The 17,346-nt window shown below is 46.0% G+C and overlaps 1 protein-coding gene across 3 annotated transcripts in view; it reads left to right on the top strand.

The window, feature by feature from the left end:
- Positions 1-451: 451 nt before the first annotated feature.
- Positions 452-17,346, top strand: part of JARID2 (jumonji and AT-rich interaction domain containing 2) — a 277,840-nt gene continuing 260,945 nt past the window's right edge. The window contains exon 1 of one of the 3 annotated variants that reach the window (XM_023209816.3): positions 452-968. In XM_023209816.3, the coding sequence (XP_023065584.1) occupies positions 924-968 (45 nt within the window). In that variant the 5' untranslated portion in view covers positions 452-923. Of the gene's footprint in view, positions 969-3,193; positions 3,320-17,346 lie in introns of those variants that run through there. The other 2 variants (XM_023209817.2, XM_023209821.2) reach the window with 2 other exon arrangements.

Below are 17,346 nucleotides of genomic sequence, written 5' to 3'. Positions count from 1 at the left end.
AGGCAGGGGCGGGGGCGGGCGTGGGGCGGTCGTGGGGTGAGCGGCAGGCAGGGGAAAGGGGGTGAGGTGGAGCGACGGAGCGTGCCATGCATTGAGCTAGGGAGCCTCTCTCAATTCCACGCCTGGGCTCGGCGTGGGAGCGACGCCCGAGAGCTTACTTGGGAGGGGTTCGTCGAGGTCGCTCGGGTGTCTGGTTGGCCAGACTGCGGGGGTGCCCTGGACTGGGCCAGGGGCGGTCGGCACCGGGCTAAGCGGGCGCCTGGCGGCTGAGCGGTGGGAGTTTTCGGCTGGCGTCCGGCGGGGAATTACCCGAGGAGCCCTAACTTGTATAAAAGCAGAGTCCATTTAAAGTTGGGCTGGATAGCCTCTCTCTCATTGGTTAGGGTGCTTGGAAAAAAGAGACTCGGCGAGCCCTCGCTGTGGTGCTGCCGCCGCCGCCGCCGCCGCCGCTGGAGTTGACTCTTCTGCTCGCACTGCTGCTGCAGCACAAACGTGACTTCCAACATTTTTTATTTATCTTTCCCTTTTCTTTTCCAAGATGTAACTACGGATCAGACACTAAGGACCTTCACGTTTCGCTGATGTAGTTTTTGGAGGAAAAAGGGGGGGGAGTGAAGGGCGTCGGTTTTTTTTTTGTGTGTGTGTGTATGTGTTTCGGGGGAAATTTTCCATTATGAGTGTTTTACTAAAGTGAATTTTTTTTTGTTTGCTTCGTTCGTCTTTGGCTCTTTTTTTTTCCTTCCCAATTTCGGATTTATTTCAAGGCGAATCTGGCTTTGGGGGAAGAGGAAGAAAAGTCGGATTACAAGATCAACCACCACCAACAACAATAAAAACCACCAGGATATTTTTTTGCAAATTTCTGACGGCTTTAAATTCATGAAGCAATTGTCCCCTTTTGCAATCAGCATTTGGATCTCAGAATGAGCAAGGAAAGACCGAAGAGGAATATCATTCAGAAGAAATACGTAAGTGCTCCTAACAACACATCCTTTGACTTGCAGTTTTAAGCAATGGCTGTGAATGTCAAGTTTATAGATAATTCTGCAGCTGAAGGGTTTTAAACACAGCGTCCGATAAGGCTGTTTCTTTCTTTTCTGAAAGAGGGCTTTTCAAGCGAAGTGGTGTCTGCCTAGTTTGGTTGAAAAAACAGATTGGTGTAGAGATACCTCAAGTGAATAAATTGACCTCGAATGACACAACCATAATCTAGTTTTAGATGAAAGGCAAGGGATTTTGGTGGAGCTTGAGGTGGGGGGGCGGCTGCGGTAATGTAACTAAACTGCATTCTCAAGCGGATTTGGCCCCGTATTGCACTTTGCATGCAAATGAGCCTGTGTTATTATTATTAATGTTATTTGGAAAAATCGTGTAACTCATGTGTGTTGGAAGCCCTTTAAGTTGCGATGGAGGGTCCGATTATGGCGATCTTCTCTTTGCATTGGCACATCAAATTTAACGTCTGTGGTCGTTTTGGCTTATCTGGTTTACAACATAAACCAGTTGGGAATCATGTTACAGCGAATGCATTTGTTGGGATTGACTTTAATAATGAGGCTGGTTTTGTTTAAAAAATTCATGATTTCCAGTTGTAGGGGAAAAGGACACACTATGGCTAATGTTTTTAAGTGTGTACGTGAATGTATAAGTAACTACAAATATTTTCTCCCTGTTAACTGGGCTTCTGAAATTGGGTGATTATTCATAGATTTAAATGGCTTGGAATAGTTAAATTTGTTTTGTGCATAGTACAGCTACGTTTTGATTGGCATGGGGAGTGTTTTTGTTTTGTGTGTGGAGGCTTTTTTTTTTTTTAAGTTTGAGGGGAGGGAGGAAAGGGGGACCGAGCGATTAACCAAATATGCACTCGAGTGATCTGTGATCAGCGGCATGCTTTAAATTAAATAACTCATTTTTTTCAAAAAAGGCCAAATGAACATACCTTAGGGATAATGCAACGTAAGAGGAAAGTTTTATTTAAGTTGGGTAGACAAATTGGTGTTAATATTTTCCCTTTTTGATCATTGTGGTGTGTGTAATGAGAGATGACCTTCGGGGCACTGATTTTGTAAAAAATATATTTAATGGAAAAGCTGAATGCTTCTTCAAGAGAGCTGATCCTTATCTAGACACGTCAACTTCAACTATGAAAGAAATGCAAGGTTAAATAATCAAGCCCAACTTAGAATGCTGTTCCATAAAGAATTTAAGAATTAAAATACATCCGCATTGCAGAGGGCTGGGTAGAATGCAAAGGACTAGTTTAAACTCAGGCTGTAGAAACTGCACGGAGGCAACCTTGCCTCGGAGCGTAGACGCCTTCCCGGGGCACGTCAGTTTCGGATGCAGCCACAAAGCAAATGGGGTAGAACTTGGACGAGAACCGCACCCCGCCTCCCATTCCGGACCTCGTTGAGGTGGACAGCAGCGTGGGGTGGGTTTTCTTTTTTATTGCGGGCAGTCAGCGGATCGCGTCTCCGAGTCCGGACGTCCGGCTGCAAGCCCGTGGCTGGCGGCAGCCGCGGGAGGCACGGCACGAGTTAATGGTTCGGGAGCAAAGCGGGTGTTCCCGACGTGCTCGAGCCGGCTGCGAAGGGGACGGCGCGCGGGGGTCGCGGCAGGCTGGGCCGGGGGCGGGGCGGGGGGGCGCGCGCGCGCGGCCTGTAGGGGGCAGACTCCGGGCTCTGGGCGGGCGCGCGAGGCGGGCACCGGGCTACCCGGGCCGGCTCGCAGGCGGGTGGGGCGCGGGGGCGGCGCGGCCTGTGGGGCGCGGGGAGGGTAGAGCGCGCGGGGCGGGGGCGTGGGCGTGGGCGTGCCGGGGTGGGGGTGCACGGCGCACAGCTGCAGCGGGCGCCCCCCACCGCGCGCACCGCCGAGCATGGCGGCGGCGCGGCGGCCCGGCCGGCTTCCCGCGGCCCTGCCTGCGGGCTCCGAAGCAGTCTCGAGAGCAACAGGTTAAGCCGGCGAGACGTCAGCGCGCCCCCTCCCCGCCCCCCGGTTCTTCCCCCGCCGCGCGCCGGCGCCCCAGCCCTTCTTCCCTCCCTCCACCCCCCGCGGCGCTCGGTTCCCCGACGCTCCGGCCGCGCTCTGTTGTCATTGTGACGTCACAAAGGGACGGGCTCGGGTGGAACCTTTCCCTCCTCCTCCGTGACGTCAAAAGTCGGGCGGGAGGTTCCAGGCGCGGCGGGGCGGCGGGGGAGGAGGGAGCGGGGCGGAGGCGCGGGCTGCCGCAGAGCAGGGCTGCGGCGTGGGAGGAGGAAGAGGAGGAAGATGCGTTCGGCCTCTGCCTTCGGCTCCGGAGCGTCGCGCTTCCCACCAGGTGAGCGTCGGGGAGCTGTTGGTCCCCAAAGGTGTGCCACTGGACCCTGTTCTGATGCCACTTGGGAAGCGGGGAGCGGGGAGGAGGCGCCTCCTTTCTGCAGGAATGTTTTCACTTCCTCTGTTCCAGGTCTCCTGATGGTGTTGCATTACTAGCGTGGTACATGTGTCTCTTCTCTAGTGCTTATGTAAAGAAATGAAAGTATTCAGGGAAAGCTCTGCTTTGTTGTGGATTTGGCCACCTTGTCACTTTAAGTCGTGTTAGGGGTGCTTCAGCAGGATGTGGCCGGATGGCTTTCATGATGATGCTGCACAGCAGCAACTGTTGCTCTTTCTGGAAGCTTTGCTGTACTATGGTGGGGGGCTTTCCTTTGCTGTGCCGGCTCTGTGCCTACTGAGTGTAATTTTGGGGGTCTGGACCAAAGGAAGACTTGTCATTGACAAATGTGCTGAGAAGACATAGGACTCCTTTAAGTCTCAAGGTGCTCTGGGCTTAGTTCTTCTGAGCAGGGAAACCAGGGGCTGGCATTCTGTTTCCTCTTTTGTAAAATGGAAAAATACCTGCCATTGCCACTTAATTAAGTCACTGAAAAGATGATGTGCATGAAAGATGTAAAACAATATGCCTCTATATATGTAAGGTGGCATTATTACTTGAGCTGGTGGAAGGCAGCACGTTTCCCACAGTTGGTCTCAAAAGCCAGGAATGCCTGCTGAGTTGCCATTTAGTTTATTACTTTAGCAAAGCAGAGTTGGGGGTGCGATTGTCGATAGTAGGCTTTGGGAGAAATGATTGTTATGTTTCCTAATAAATGATGTCCTTGAGAAACTCATAAATTGCAACGTAATCCTGTCTTAATTGTATTGGGCACGGCTCCCACTGCAATACCTTAAATAACTGAAAACATTTTCCTTTGAAAGCCCCAATCCACTTGGACAATAAAAACAGTTGCATGTTTTGCACTATGGATATTTGCTGCTGTTTCCATCATTCTACTGCCTGGTTATTCCTAGGGAGAATAACAGATAGGATATTGGGGCTTCACCGCTATTTGATCTTTGCTTTATAGCAGGTATCTGAAATAGAAAATCTCTGCCATGTGAAGATAGTAATTCATGCAGTTAGCATGAAAACAAATTGCCAGTTTGATTTTCTAGGACGGCTCAAGCAGAATTTGTACCACTAGGCTGTAAGTTTTAAGTATCTAATTTTCTGATTTAAAAGTGTATGATTTAAAAATTGGAAAACGTTTTTGTTATAAGCTTCAAAATAATTTACTATAATTACAACTACATAAAATTGTGAAGAAAAAAGTAGGAAGAACACAAAAAATATAGTGGTTGGATTTATGAGGTTTCCTGTTTTAAAACTCATTCATCACAAATTGTTCAGTCACGTTATGTTACAGTTGGTGGGGTGAGGGGGGAATTTGTACATTATGTTATTGCTGTATGTTTTCTTTCCTGGGATGTTTACATGGCTTTCCAGCTACTTGTTTCTAGTAGTGGAAAATCTTGCTCTGTGTTACTTAAGTGCAGGGCAGTGGCAGTTTGGCTCCTATCACTGTATAGGGATACGGAAGGAAAACACAATCAAGTCCAAAGTTTCACTAAAATTTGAAAGAAAGATTATGTCGACAAGTAATCCAACTTAGATATTAACCTACAGTAAAATAATAACCTGGACAATAACCAACTCATATGTTCCTGTAGCCACTGGCCCAAATAGACAACTAGAATTATTTGGTACTTGCTAATGCCTGTTTCCTCGTAAGTGGGTTAAACCAGTCCCTGTTGCTGGGCTGAAGGCTATTGATGCACTTCCAAGTGCCTTGGAAAGAACTCCAGTGTTAATATATACCTTGCTCCAAAGGTTATTTAAACTTTCCTCCTTCAGAACAAGAAAATCTTTTGGAGTATATAAATGGTGTCTGTTACCTTCAAAATGGAACTGTTTTCTTTTCTCTTTTTTTCATTGAAGACACGGGAATGTCATATTAAGCGTAGTTTGTTAAAACACTTGGTGAAGGCTGAGCTAGAGAGCATTTTTTTTGTTGTTTGTTTGCTTTTTTTTTTGAGACAGGGTCTTGCTTAGCTGCCCAGGCTGGAGTGCAGTGGTTGCTCACTGCAACCACCGTCTCCAGGGTTCAAGCGATTCTCCTGTCTCAGCCTCCCGAGTAGCTGGGATTACAGGCACCCACCATTACACCCGGCTAATTTTTGTATTTTAGTAGAGACGGAGTTTCATTTCACCATATTGGCCTGGCTGGTCTTGAACTCATGACCTCAGGTGATCTGCCCGCCTTGGCCTCCCAAAGTGCTGGGATGACAGGTGTGAGCCACTGCGCCCAGACAACTGAACATTTTTTTTTTTTTTTTGAGGCGGAGTCTCGCTCTGTCGCCCGGACTGGAGTGCAGTGGCCGCCCGGACTGGAGTGCAGTGGCCGGATCTCAGCTCACTGCAAGCTCTGCCTCCCGGGTTTATGCCATTCTCCTGCCTCAGCCTCCGGAGTAGCTGGGACTACAGGCGCCCGCCACCTCGCCCGGCTAGTTTTTTTTTTTTTTGTATTTTTAGTAGAGACGGGGTTTCACCGTGTTAGCCAGGATGGTCTCGATCTCCTGACCTCGTGATCCGCCCGTCTCGGCCTCCCAAAGTGCTGAGATTACAGGCTTGAGCCACCGCGCCCGGCCACAACTGAACATTTTTAAGCTAGTGGTTTGCCCTTGCTCATGATGGTGTGAGGACTCACACTCCTGACATTGTCTGAATTCTGGCTGCTTTGCTGTCATCATCCTGATGTTACTGGTCCACATCTCCCCCTGGATTGCAGTAGTAGCAGCTCTCCTAACCACCTTTTCCCTCCCCATCCTACTTGTCCTGTTGGCTGCAGAACGTCCTGACTGATACGCTAGGACAAAGGTCCTGGGCAGCTCTGGGAAGAACTTCTGTCCCCTTTGGCTTTCACCCAGAAGTCTTGCTAAGTGTCAATTGTATGTTCCCAAATCTGGTTATTCCAGTTGGGCTTATTATTGTAATTACAGTTAAGTATTACGTCAACCTTGAAACGAGTGTGAAAAAGATTTGGGGCCGGGCGCAGTGGCTCATGCCTGTAATCTTAGCACTTTGGGAGACTGAGGTGGGTGGATCATGAAGTCAGGAGTTTAAAACCAGCCTGACCAACATGGTGAAACCCCATCTCTACTAAAAGCACAAAAATTACCTGGGCGTGGTGGCACATGCCTGTAATCCCAGCTACTCAGGTGGTTGAGGCAGGAGAATCACTTGAACCCAGGAGGCGGAGGTTGCAGTGAGCTGCTTGTACTTGGGAGGCAGAGGTTGTAGTGAGCTGAGATCACACCAATGCATTCCAGCCTGGGCAACAGAGTGAGACTCTGTTTCAAAAAAAAAAAATGTGGGCCAGACATTTATAAGATTTTTGGGAAAATCTGTAAGGGCTGTCCACACGCATTGCTTAGCAAGTGATTGCCTTTTAAGAACCAAACTTCAGTTACGCCCAGACTTCCCCAACAAGCAAAACAGCATAATGTGGAACAACAGAACGCTCAGAGACTTAAGCTCAGAAATAAGACCCATGGCCTCATTTCAAAAAAAATGGTAATTAAAAGTAGATTTGTCTTTGTCGGTTAATATAAAATGTTAAGGAATATCTTTTTTAAAAAATTGTTTCTTGTCTAACAAACTTGTTTCCATTAACTAACCAACTTCTGGTTCTTGTCATCTCTCATAAGAGTGCTTCCAACTATGTTTAACCTTAATCCCCAAATGCTAAACTGGACTCCCTGTCTGCTTCATGCCAAGCAACTTAGGTAAAGTGTGGATCAGTTCAAAGTAGTCCTACTGTGGTGATTGTATTACTTTCGGAGTTAAAATAATTGTGCCATTCACTGAATGGCAGGGAACAGAAAGATTCGTAATTTTGCACCTAATTCATGGAGTTTAGAAGCTTGTATCTTGTAATCCGGCAACTTTAATTATATATTGTTTTACTTATGAGATATTGTCGAAGGTCTGTTCTCTTTCAAATCCTTAAAACTTACCTGTTAGTAAAAATGAAACCAATTGAGTCTGTTTTTCTGTGTGCTCAATTATCTTTTGTTTTTTTTTCTGTCTTCCAGATAACTGTACTCTTTATTCCTGTGACTCCCTAAGACAAGCCACAATTGCTTTTCCAGGCCCCCAGTCTTTGTTTTTCTGATTCCTTTTTTCTATAAACCTTTTCCATATTTGCCTCACTTTTGCAGGCATCTTTTATTCTGGGAGGTGGGAACTCCATGATATCTGTCTACAGTTTTGTAGAATAAGAGTGAACGAGATTTTATTCTCATTATCCTTCTAGGTTTTAATCTTTCTTGGGACTTCAGACAATCTTATAACCTTCTGCCAGCTTCAGGTTTTTTTAATAAGGAATTTTTTTTATTCCCCGAGACAGAGGAGTCTCTCTCTGTCACCCAGGCTAGAGTGCAGTGGCGTGGTCTCGGGTCACTGCAACTTCTACCTCCCAGGTTCAAGCGATTCTCCCGCCTCAGCCTCCCGAGTAGCTGGGACTACCAGTGTATGCCACCACACCCGGCTCACTTTTGCATTTTTAGTGAAGACTGGGTTTCACTATGTTGGCTAGGCTGGTCTTGAACTCCTGACCTCATGATCTGCTCACCTCAGCCTCCTAAAGTGCTGGGATTACAGGCGTGAGCCACCGTGCCTGACCAAATACGGATTTTTAAAATTCAATTCTGATTCAGAATAAAATTATTAAAAGTGGAGCTGACCTGTCATTTTGCTCTTGGTGGAAGACTGCTGTTTCCAGGACTTCTGTTCCTGTCACTTCTTGCAGGTGGCTTTTGTCTTTCTTGCTCTCTTAGGCTGTAGGAAAGAGCCCACACAGATTGTCCCAGAGGGCAAAGTCTAGGTCATTCCTGCGTGAGCAGCCATTGGCAGCCAGACCACCACTCTGGGTCTCTGGGTTTTTTTTTACACTTTTACCAGTTTGTCTTGCCACAGATTGCACTGTTGTAAGGCTGCTGCCCACCTCTCCTGGGGCTCTTCTTTCCATTTGAAGAACTGTCCCAGAAAAGCTTGGATTATGGAAAACACCTCCAGATGACGACACAGCACCCACTTCTCTTAACGGTATTGTGAAGAGAGGACTCAGTCAATTCTGAAATAAGCGCCTACATTGTGAGTTTGAGAAAAGGGGTTTTTGAGTCCATTTTACAGATGAGAAAAGTAAGGTGAAAAACCAGCCAGATGGTTCGCTCCCCACTTTTGAATTCAGAGGACATAGAAGTAAAATGAACCATCAGTGGAACCCCAAAAAGGGGAGAAGAAAAGGTCATAAAAGGGATTGTTGGCAGCCTTTGGAGAGGCTTTTTGCTTGGGAAAGTTGGAAGTGAGGGCAGTTTGTCAGGAGTGTCAGTCTCCCCTGCATGTTTGTATTTGTTGTTTTTTGAAGCACCAGTTGGTGGAGCTACCCCCTTATCCCCAGCTGGCTGTCTCCTTGAGTCATCATTGGAAGAACTGACATCCCTGTCCCTTGGGACTGGATGGGTTGTGCTCTTCTGGTTTTACAAGTACCCCCGCCCGCGTATCTGAGGCCCTGCAGTGGGCTGCAGTTCTCCAGACTTGCAAGAACCGGTTTGATTTCCCAGGGCTGTTGACTTTTTCTTGTACTTGACTTGTACTTTCTTAACCCTGACTTTGAGGCTTAGGGGACCATGGAACACTGGGGAAATCATTTGCCCTCAGTCCTCACCAGGGGCTGGGCCATCCATTAAATAAAGGCTGTCCAGATGTGTTAATGAGGCGGTGTGAGTAATGGCAACATTATACGTGATGACTTACATAATCATAGGACAGATGTGGGTGTTAGAGAAAGAGGAACCTTACTGGTAGAAGTTTCTGAGAGTTATTCTTGAGAGCTGGTGCTGCCTAAAAGGTCTCAATTGGATTTTAAGTTCTAATTTTGTAAGTCTGTCAAGCTCCACCACCCATGAAGAGGAAGGCCAGTGAACACTGAAATATTATCAACAGCAATGTTTATTTACTGTGCTCCTAGAAGGTTAACAAAATACATAGCCACAGGGCAGGGCACGGTGGCTCACGCCTGTAATCCCAGCACTTTGGAAGGCCGAGGCGGTTGGACCACTTCAGGTCAGGAGTTCGAGACCAGCCCGGCCAACGTGGTGAAACTCCATCTCTACTAAAAATGCAAAAAAAAATTAGCCAGGCGTGATGGGGGGCACTTGTAATCCCAGCTACTTGGAAGCCTGAGGTAGGAGAATCACTTGAACCCGGGAGGGTGGAGGTTACAGTGAGCTGAGTGAGACTCTGTCTCCAAAAAAAAAAAAAAAAATTGCATAGCCACAGTTTTGCCGCTCCATACTCACAGTAAGGGTCTTCCCTCATACACATTTGTCAACTAGGAATTCTTTAATTCTTTTTTTGAGACGGAGTCTCGCCCTGTCGCCTGGCTGGAGTACAGTGGCGCTATCTCAGCTCACTGCAACCTCTGCCTCCCGGGTTCAAGCGATTTTCCTGCCGCATCCTCTGCGATGATCCTCTGGGATGTAGTAGCTGGGACTACAGGCGCACACCACCATGCCCTGCTAATTTTTGTATTTTTAGTAGAGACGGGGGTTTAGTAGAGACAGGGTTTCACCCATTGGCCAGGATGGTCTGTATCTCTTGACCTTGTGATCCGCCCGTCTCAGCCTCCCAAAGTGGTGTGATTATAGGCGTAAGCCCTCTTTTTTTTGAGAGGGAGTCTTGCTCTGTCGCCCAGGCTGGAGTGCAGTGGCCGCCCAGGCTGGAGTGCAGTGGCCGGATGTCAGCTCACTGCAAGCTCCGCCTCCCGGGTTTACGCCATTCTCCTGCCTCAGCCTCCCGAGTAGCTGGGACTACAGGCGCCGGCCACCTCGCCCGGCTAGTTTTTTGTATTTTTTAGTAGAGACGGGGTTTCACCGTGTTAGCCAGGATGATCTCGATCTCCTGACCTCGTGATCCGCCCGTGATCCGCCCGTCTCGGCCTCCTAAAGTGCTGGGATTACAGGCTTGAGCCACCGCGCCCGGCCCCCAATTAGGAATTCTTAACAGTAACCTTTTTTTGGTGGGGAATGAGGAGAAGGAGTGAAAAGGATGGGTTGTGTGACTCTTGTCTACCTGGAGACCTGGTTTACTGGGACAGGAGAATGTGGGAGATCTTTTGATGCCCAGTTTATTGATCTCTTAAAATCTGGGTGGTTTTGTCTCCATTCTTTCCTAACTACCATTTTGGTGAGAGCTTGGTCTGAAGTGGTAGTGTATTATCTCTTGGTTCTCTCTCGGTTTCGGCCAGCTGTTAGAGTGTTTGGTGCCTGTGGGGGCAGAAACAGGTGCCAGGAGGAAATGAGAAGGGATTAGGACTGAGCATGTGTTTCTTGCATTTAGTCCTTCTATAGGTTTGCAGAAGGGGGCTGAATGAATGCTTATTCTGTTAAGCTGCAGACTTGTGTGCTTTGTCTATATGCCTTATTACTGCTACTAAATGGAACTCAGTAATGAAATCCCTCAGATTTGGACAGGTTTGTGAATATATGGGGTACCTCTGCAGTAATGGACAAAGTTGGGAATGTGAGCCTAGTTCAAATTTGGCCCTGTGTTAAACTGGCTGTGTGACTCCAGGCAAGCTATACAACCTCGCTGAGCTATTTCCTCATCTGGACAACTTATTTCATGCACTTCACAGGCTTGTTCCTGGGAGAGGTAGGGGAATTTTTGATGTGCAAGCACTTTGTAAACTGCATACTGCTGCACAAATGCTCAAGGTATTATTACCCAGTTGGAAATCACCAACCTGGAGACATCAGGCCTGCCAGCAGCCTTCCTAGCTGACTCAGATATAAATGAATCAAATGAATTCTGTACTTTGATTCTTAATAAAGCAAGCGGGCCGGGCGCGGTGGCTCAAGCCTGTAATCCCAGCACTTTGGGAGGCCGAGACGGGCGGATCACGAGGTCAGGAGATCGAGACCATCCTGGCTAACACAGTGAAACCCCGTCTCTACTAAAAAATACAAAAAACTAGCCGGGCGAGGTGGCGGGCGCCTGTAGTCCCAGCTACTCAGGAGGCTGAGGTGGCGGGCGCCTGTAGTCCCAGCTACTCAGGAGGCTGAGGCAGCAGAATGACGTGAACCCGGGAGGCGGAGCTTGCAGTGAGCTGAGATCCGGCCACTGCACTCCAGCCTGGGCAACAGAGTGAGACTCCGTCTCAGAAAAAATAAAAATAAAAAAAAAAATAAAGCAAGCGGATAGCAAGTAACAGATGCACTTTGGGATACAGAGCAAGGCTTTTTTATGGATTAGAAGGCGATATAATCACCTTCCACCTCTGTCCTATATTAGCCACCACTTGACTCCTAAATACACCTGGGTGGTGTATTGGAAAGAGGGATAGATTGAGAATTAATATTGGAGTGGCTCCGAATCTGTGCACAAAGATGTTTAAGGAAAACATAGTCCTTGAAATTAAAAATCTGATTATGATCTGATCGCCATCCTTTAGTGGCTGTCTGTTCCTCAGGATCGAATCTGAACCAACTTTGTTCCCAGCATGGCATAAAAAGCCCTTCTTGATGTACTCTGAGCTTATCCTGCCACCCATCCACTTCACGCATCCTGGGCTTCAGCTGAGCCCAGCATTTTGTTCCTCTATTTGCTTGGTGAATGGATTGCCTGAGGAACCCACTGTATGTCTGAAGCCTGCCACCCTGTTTACCCGGTCTGGCAGAGCCAGGCTCTTTCTCCCGGTTGGCTGGTCTCCTCACACTTTATTTTTAGGTGCTGGAGTTATTTGCTTACATGTCTCTCACCCTATTAACCCCACAAGAGTAGGAGCTGAATTTATGTCATTGTCAGTCCCTGTTAATGTCTAATACATAGTATACATTCTAGGAATATTTGAGTTCAAGTTTTCGGGTGGAGTATTTCGAATACTACTTAGTAGTGGGAGGGAATTGGTATGGATCTAGTGCAAAAAGATAGACTTAACCGATCACAATTTTGGATGCTATAATTTTATAGTTGAGAATTCCTGAGGTTTCTAGTACTGTTGTTAAGTGACCTGCTTGTGGTCGCATATTTTATCAGACACAGCTGGGGCATGAAATCCAGGCCCTGATACAGTAGAAGGCCCTCTCTGTTTCTGCCTTTGGAAATACTTCTTCCTTTCAGGGGGATTTTCAGCTATCCGTGGTAACTGCAGTAATTGATTCATTTTCGTGGAAAAATAAAATCCACGTGTAATCCCCATACCTAATTAAGCCAATAGCATTTTACTGTTGTGCAGATGGCCTTTTTTGCTTAATAAGAAGTGATTCAAATCAGGCAAGCACTCAAAAGATAGAAATCATTGAAATCACATACTGGACATTCCTTCACTTGTAGATGGTTTTATCTATATGGGCCATACTCTCTAAGTGCTGTATTTTTGTTACCTGCTGTTTGCATTTATAACTTGTTATGGTAATCAAAGACAATGATTTTTAATGGCTTCAAGGCAGTTGGTTGATAGATACCACCATTTTCTTGACTCATCTCTTCGGGATGGGTTTGGGACTGTTACACAAAATGATGCATGCAGCCTGCTTTGCATGTGTCTGTTTGCACTCATCTCTAAATTCTTCACTGAAATTACTGAGAAGTGTCCGTGTTTACGTTTTGATCTTTCCTAGTACATTGCTTTCTTGGAGAGAGGCTATACTAATTTACGGTCCCACAGGTAGTACACGTTAGGCCAGCGGGTTTGTTTGTTTGTTGGCTTTTAAAAACCAATACAAGCATTTGTAACAAGTAGTAAAGATGTCAGTTGAGTTTTATTTAAGTTTCTATTTTCTTCCCGTGTCCTCTCTCAGGGCATTTAGAACTAAATGAGATAAGATATGTGAAAGCACTTTGTAAAACAAAATTGCTCTAAGAACACAATGTATTATTAGTCAGAACAGCTCTGGTAGGGAAGGGAAAGGGAGAGCCTTGGGTAATTGTACGATGATGTTCGTTATATGTATGAAATGCTTTTTGTTGTGAGAACGTAGAGATACTTAAGCAATGAAGATGGCCCACAATCGCATTGTTTTCATATGTGATCTCAGCCTTGTTTGTGAGGTGGGCTTTGTACGTTTACAAAGATCCCTTTGGGCTATGGCTTGGAAGACTGTTCAATTAAATACAGCTGGCATTTTTTGGTTGCTTACCATGTTCTGACACCGTGTTGGGAGTTTGAGAATATGACATTGCCCTTGTCTGAGGGGCATTTACAGTTTAGTTGGCAGCAGGGATGTGAAACAGTGGGAGGAGAGCACTGGCTTTGGAGTCAAACTGAAGTTGAGGATCTCTGCTCTGTCATCTTGGGTAAATCACCTCTCCAGGTCTCAGTTTCTTCATCTTTGAAAGGGGGAGAATTGTGCCTTCATTATTGGCTTCTCAAGGTCATTTTGTGGAAGACTGAATCAGATGTTAAGTGTGAAGTGCTTTATGAACTGTGACTATAACCGGGCGTGGTGGCTCACACCTGTAATCCTAGCACTTCGGGAGGCTGAGGCAGTAGATCACAAGGTCAGGAGTTTGAGGCCAGCCTGATTAACATGGTGAAAACTTGTCTCTACTAAAAATACAAAAGTAGCCAGGCATGGTGGCGAGTGCCTGTAATCCCAGCTACTTGGGAGGCTGAGGCAGGAGAATTGCTTGAACCAGGGAGGCAGAGGTTGCAGTGAGCCGAGATTGTGCCACTGCACTCCAGCCTGGGCAATAGAGTAAGATCCTATCTCAAAACAAAACAAAACAAAATAAAATAAAATACCAACTGTGACTGTTTAGACCATGTTATTATAAGTCCTATAGGTTGTTGTGGCTGTAATTCTCCAAGTGCAAGATTGAAGAGGAAACTGTTTCTGGGTCATCTATGCTGATTATGGTATATCCCAGTGAAGAGGATAGAAATTCAAATAATAAGGGTGCTTAACACCTTTCCTTCTCACCAAGGCTTAGTTTTTCTTCCTAACTTATGGAAAAATGCAGTGTGAGTCTCTTCATACCCAGACGTATTTTTGGATTGATGGGATTTTTATCTTCCCTCTGCTTCCCTGGTTTGTGAGGATGAGGGTAGTGTTTACAGGGTGACTAAGAAGCAGCCTTACTTTTCTGCATACTTTTGAATGAACTACTTTGCCTGCCTTTTATTCTCCAGGCAAGATGTACCCTTAGAGATGAGGTGGAACCTAACACTTGGTTTTTCCTAAATTGCCTCCTTTTCCGTCCTTACACTGCCCAGAGCACTAAAGCTCTGTTTGTTCTATTTTCAGCTTGTAATAATGTCTTGATGTTGGAGAATGAAAGAGCTGATGTGAATAGAAGGCATTTAATAAGGAGTCATGGTCTGGAGCCCCAGTCAAATTGGTAGCACATGGTTTTCATCTGCCTTGAAAGGCTTAGTTGCGTGGTCTTGCCTTCTCAGAGCTGTGACACCACCAGGCTGGGCCCTATGCACAATGCCACGTCTCCTTCTCAAACTGATGATTTGGAGTGGCAAATGCCACTGACTTTGAGAGATGCCAAAGGAATGGTGGACTTGCCTTCCTAATCTTTTGAAGATCATAAAATGTTTGCTAGGGCTCGCTCATCTGCACTTGGGACAGGGGTTAGATGGGTATGTCAGGGGGATGAGGTTATTTTAGTGGACTTTTATTTAACATTTGGTTTTAACCACTAGTGCTTCAGCCTTCTCACTGGGACTCCTAGCTGGTTACATTTTTTGAGGGGGGTTAATTGTATATATTTATGTATTTATGCCCCTCACTCTAAAAAAGGATTTAAAGCCACGAAGAAGTGTCATTCCAGGAGCAAATAATTTTTACTTAGATATGACTCAAGTTCACTTTCGAAATGCAAACAAGGGACAGTCAGGTTAAAATATGGACAGCAGAGTAAGTAGTTCATTCATTTCAATGCAGCAGTGTTTGGGCCTGGCAGTGTTTTTTGCTTTTGGTTTGAAGTCTTGACCTAAAACTTTAATTAAAGGCAAGTTTTGCTAAATAGTATTGGTATTGACACTCTGACAGAACTTTTAATCTGAAAGAATTTTAAAGATGCATGAAAGTAATCCCCAGTGCTGATTACATCTTCAAGTGGCCGAGATCAGATTTCTATTTAAATACCAATGCAGTTTATCACTTTTTTCCACAGTGCAGGGGGCCTGGGAGGGTCTGGATTTAATAGTGAACTTCTGAACTTGACTTACTTTGAGGGGAGCGATTGCTGGGTGTTACTGCATAATTCGATGTTCTGTGTCTTTAAAAATGTTTTCAAATACTCATTCTGTATTGTAATCCTCAAAACTACTCTTAGGATTCCAATCCATTGTGGTTTAAACTTAGCTGGAATCTAAAAGGTGGCTGACAGAAGGAAAGGAAATCTCCTTTAAATAAAGAACATATTTGGCTTGCCTAACTGTCCCAGAGTCTGGGCTCTGGGCATATCTAAGCAATGGGCCAAGTCTCATAGTTGAAGAGGTCGGGAAATACTTGTTTCAAATATAAACACCAGCTCAATATAAACACCATCAATTAGTTCTGCAGAAACTCTTGGTACAAACAAGAACTTGCAAAGCTTCATGTTCAGTGCAGTTCTTGTCTGGATGAGATAAGGAGTGCAATACTGCATACTCATCTGTACTTGTGATAAATCAAAACTCTAATGATGCTATTAAAATAGGTTTTCTTTTGGCCCTGGTAAGCTGGAAAGCATTGGGAGGTGGGGAGGATAGATTTCACTTGGAAATATCTGAAGCTAAAAAGTGGTGGCTTTTTCTTCTTTCTTCTAAATGTACTCCTTGCTCTAATTAAGGGATGTGATCGCTGTCCCAACACTGACATACCCCAGGATGAAACACAGTTTCTACTCAAGTAGCCTTTTTTTTCTTGCCTTCTTCCATGAGACTTGCTGAAATTGTCATGTTATTTCTTTCCAGAATTTATTGGAGCATTAGGCAAAAGCCTCTTGGGAGTATAAATAATGATGATTATAAAGAACAGTCAGTTTACCAAGGAAGGCCATTATCTTTGACTTGCAAAGCTTTTACAGCCAAACATTGTTTGCTTACAGTTCTTTAATACAAATGAAGACCTTAATGGTAAGAGGAGTCCTATTACTACTCCCTTTGTACATGGAGGTCATCCCAATAAAGAAAGGACTATGTCACTTTGCTCAGGCATTAACAGCTTGTTTTTCAGGACAGGCATTATATACGGTCCATGAAGGCCTTGGATGGTGTTTTCTCTCCTCTTTTTTTTTGAGACAGAGTCTCGCTCTCCGGGCTGGAGTGCAGTGGTGCGATATTGGCTCACTGCAACCTCCGCCACTTGGGTTCAAACGGTTCTCCTGCCTAAGCCTCCCGAGCAGCTGGGACTACAGGCATGCGCCACAATGCCCAGCTAGTTTTTGTATTTTTTGTAGAGACAGGGTTTCACCATGTTGGTTGGCCAGGATGGTCTCGATCAGTTGACCTCATGATCCGCCCGCCTTGACTTCCCAAAGTGCTGGGATTACAGGTGTGAGCTACCGCGCCTGGCCTGGTGCTTTCTCTTCTAAGGAATGTGGTTTCTGCCATCAACAGCAAGTAATCCTCCTTGCTGAGTGTTAAAAGATTTCTTTTTTTTTTTTTTTTTTTTTGAGACAGAGTCTCACTCTGTGGCCCAGGCTGGAGTGCAGTGGTGCAATCTGGGCTCACTGCAATCCCCGCCTCCCGGGTTCATGCCATTCTCCTGCTGCAGCCTTCTGAGTAGCTGGAACTACAGGTACCCGCCACTGTGCCTGGCTAATTTTTTGTATTTTTAGTAGAGACGGGGTTTCACTGTGGTCTCGATCTCCTGACCTTGTGATCCGCCCGCCTTGGCCTCCCAAAGTGCTGGGATTACAGGCGTGAGCCACCGTGCCTGGCCTGTTAAAAGATTTCTAAAGTTGATAAGGAATACTGAATTTAC

The sequence above is a fragment of the Piliocolobus tephrosceles genome, chromosome 5, assembly GCF_002776525.5.
Source record: "Piliocolobus tephrosceles isolate RC106 chromosome 5, ASM277652v3, whole genome shotgun sequence".
Classification (NCBI taxonomy): Eukaryota; Metazoa; Chordata; class Mammalia; order Primates; family Cercopithecidae; genus Piliocolobus; species Piliocolobus tephrosceles.
This window is presented reverse-complemented; position numbering and strand designations above follow the sequence as displayed.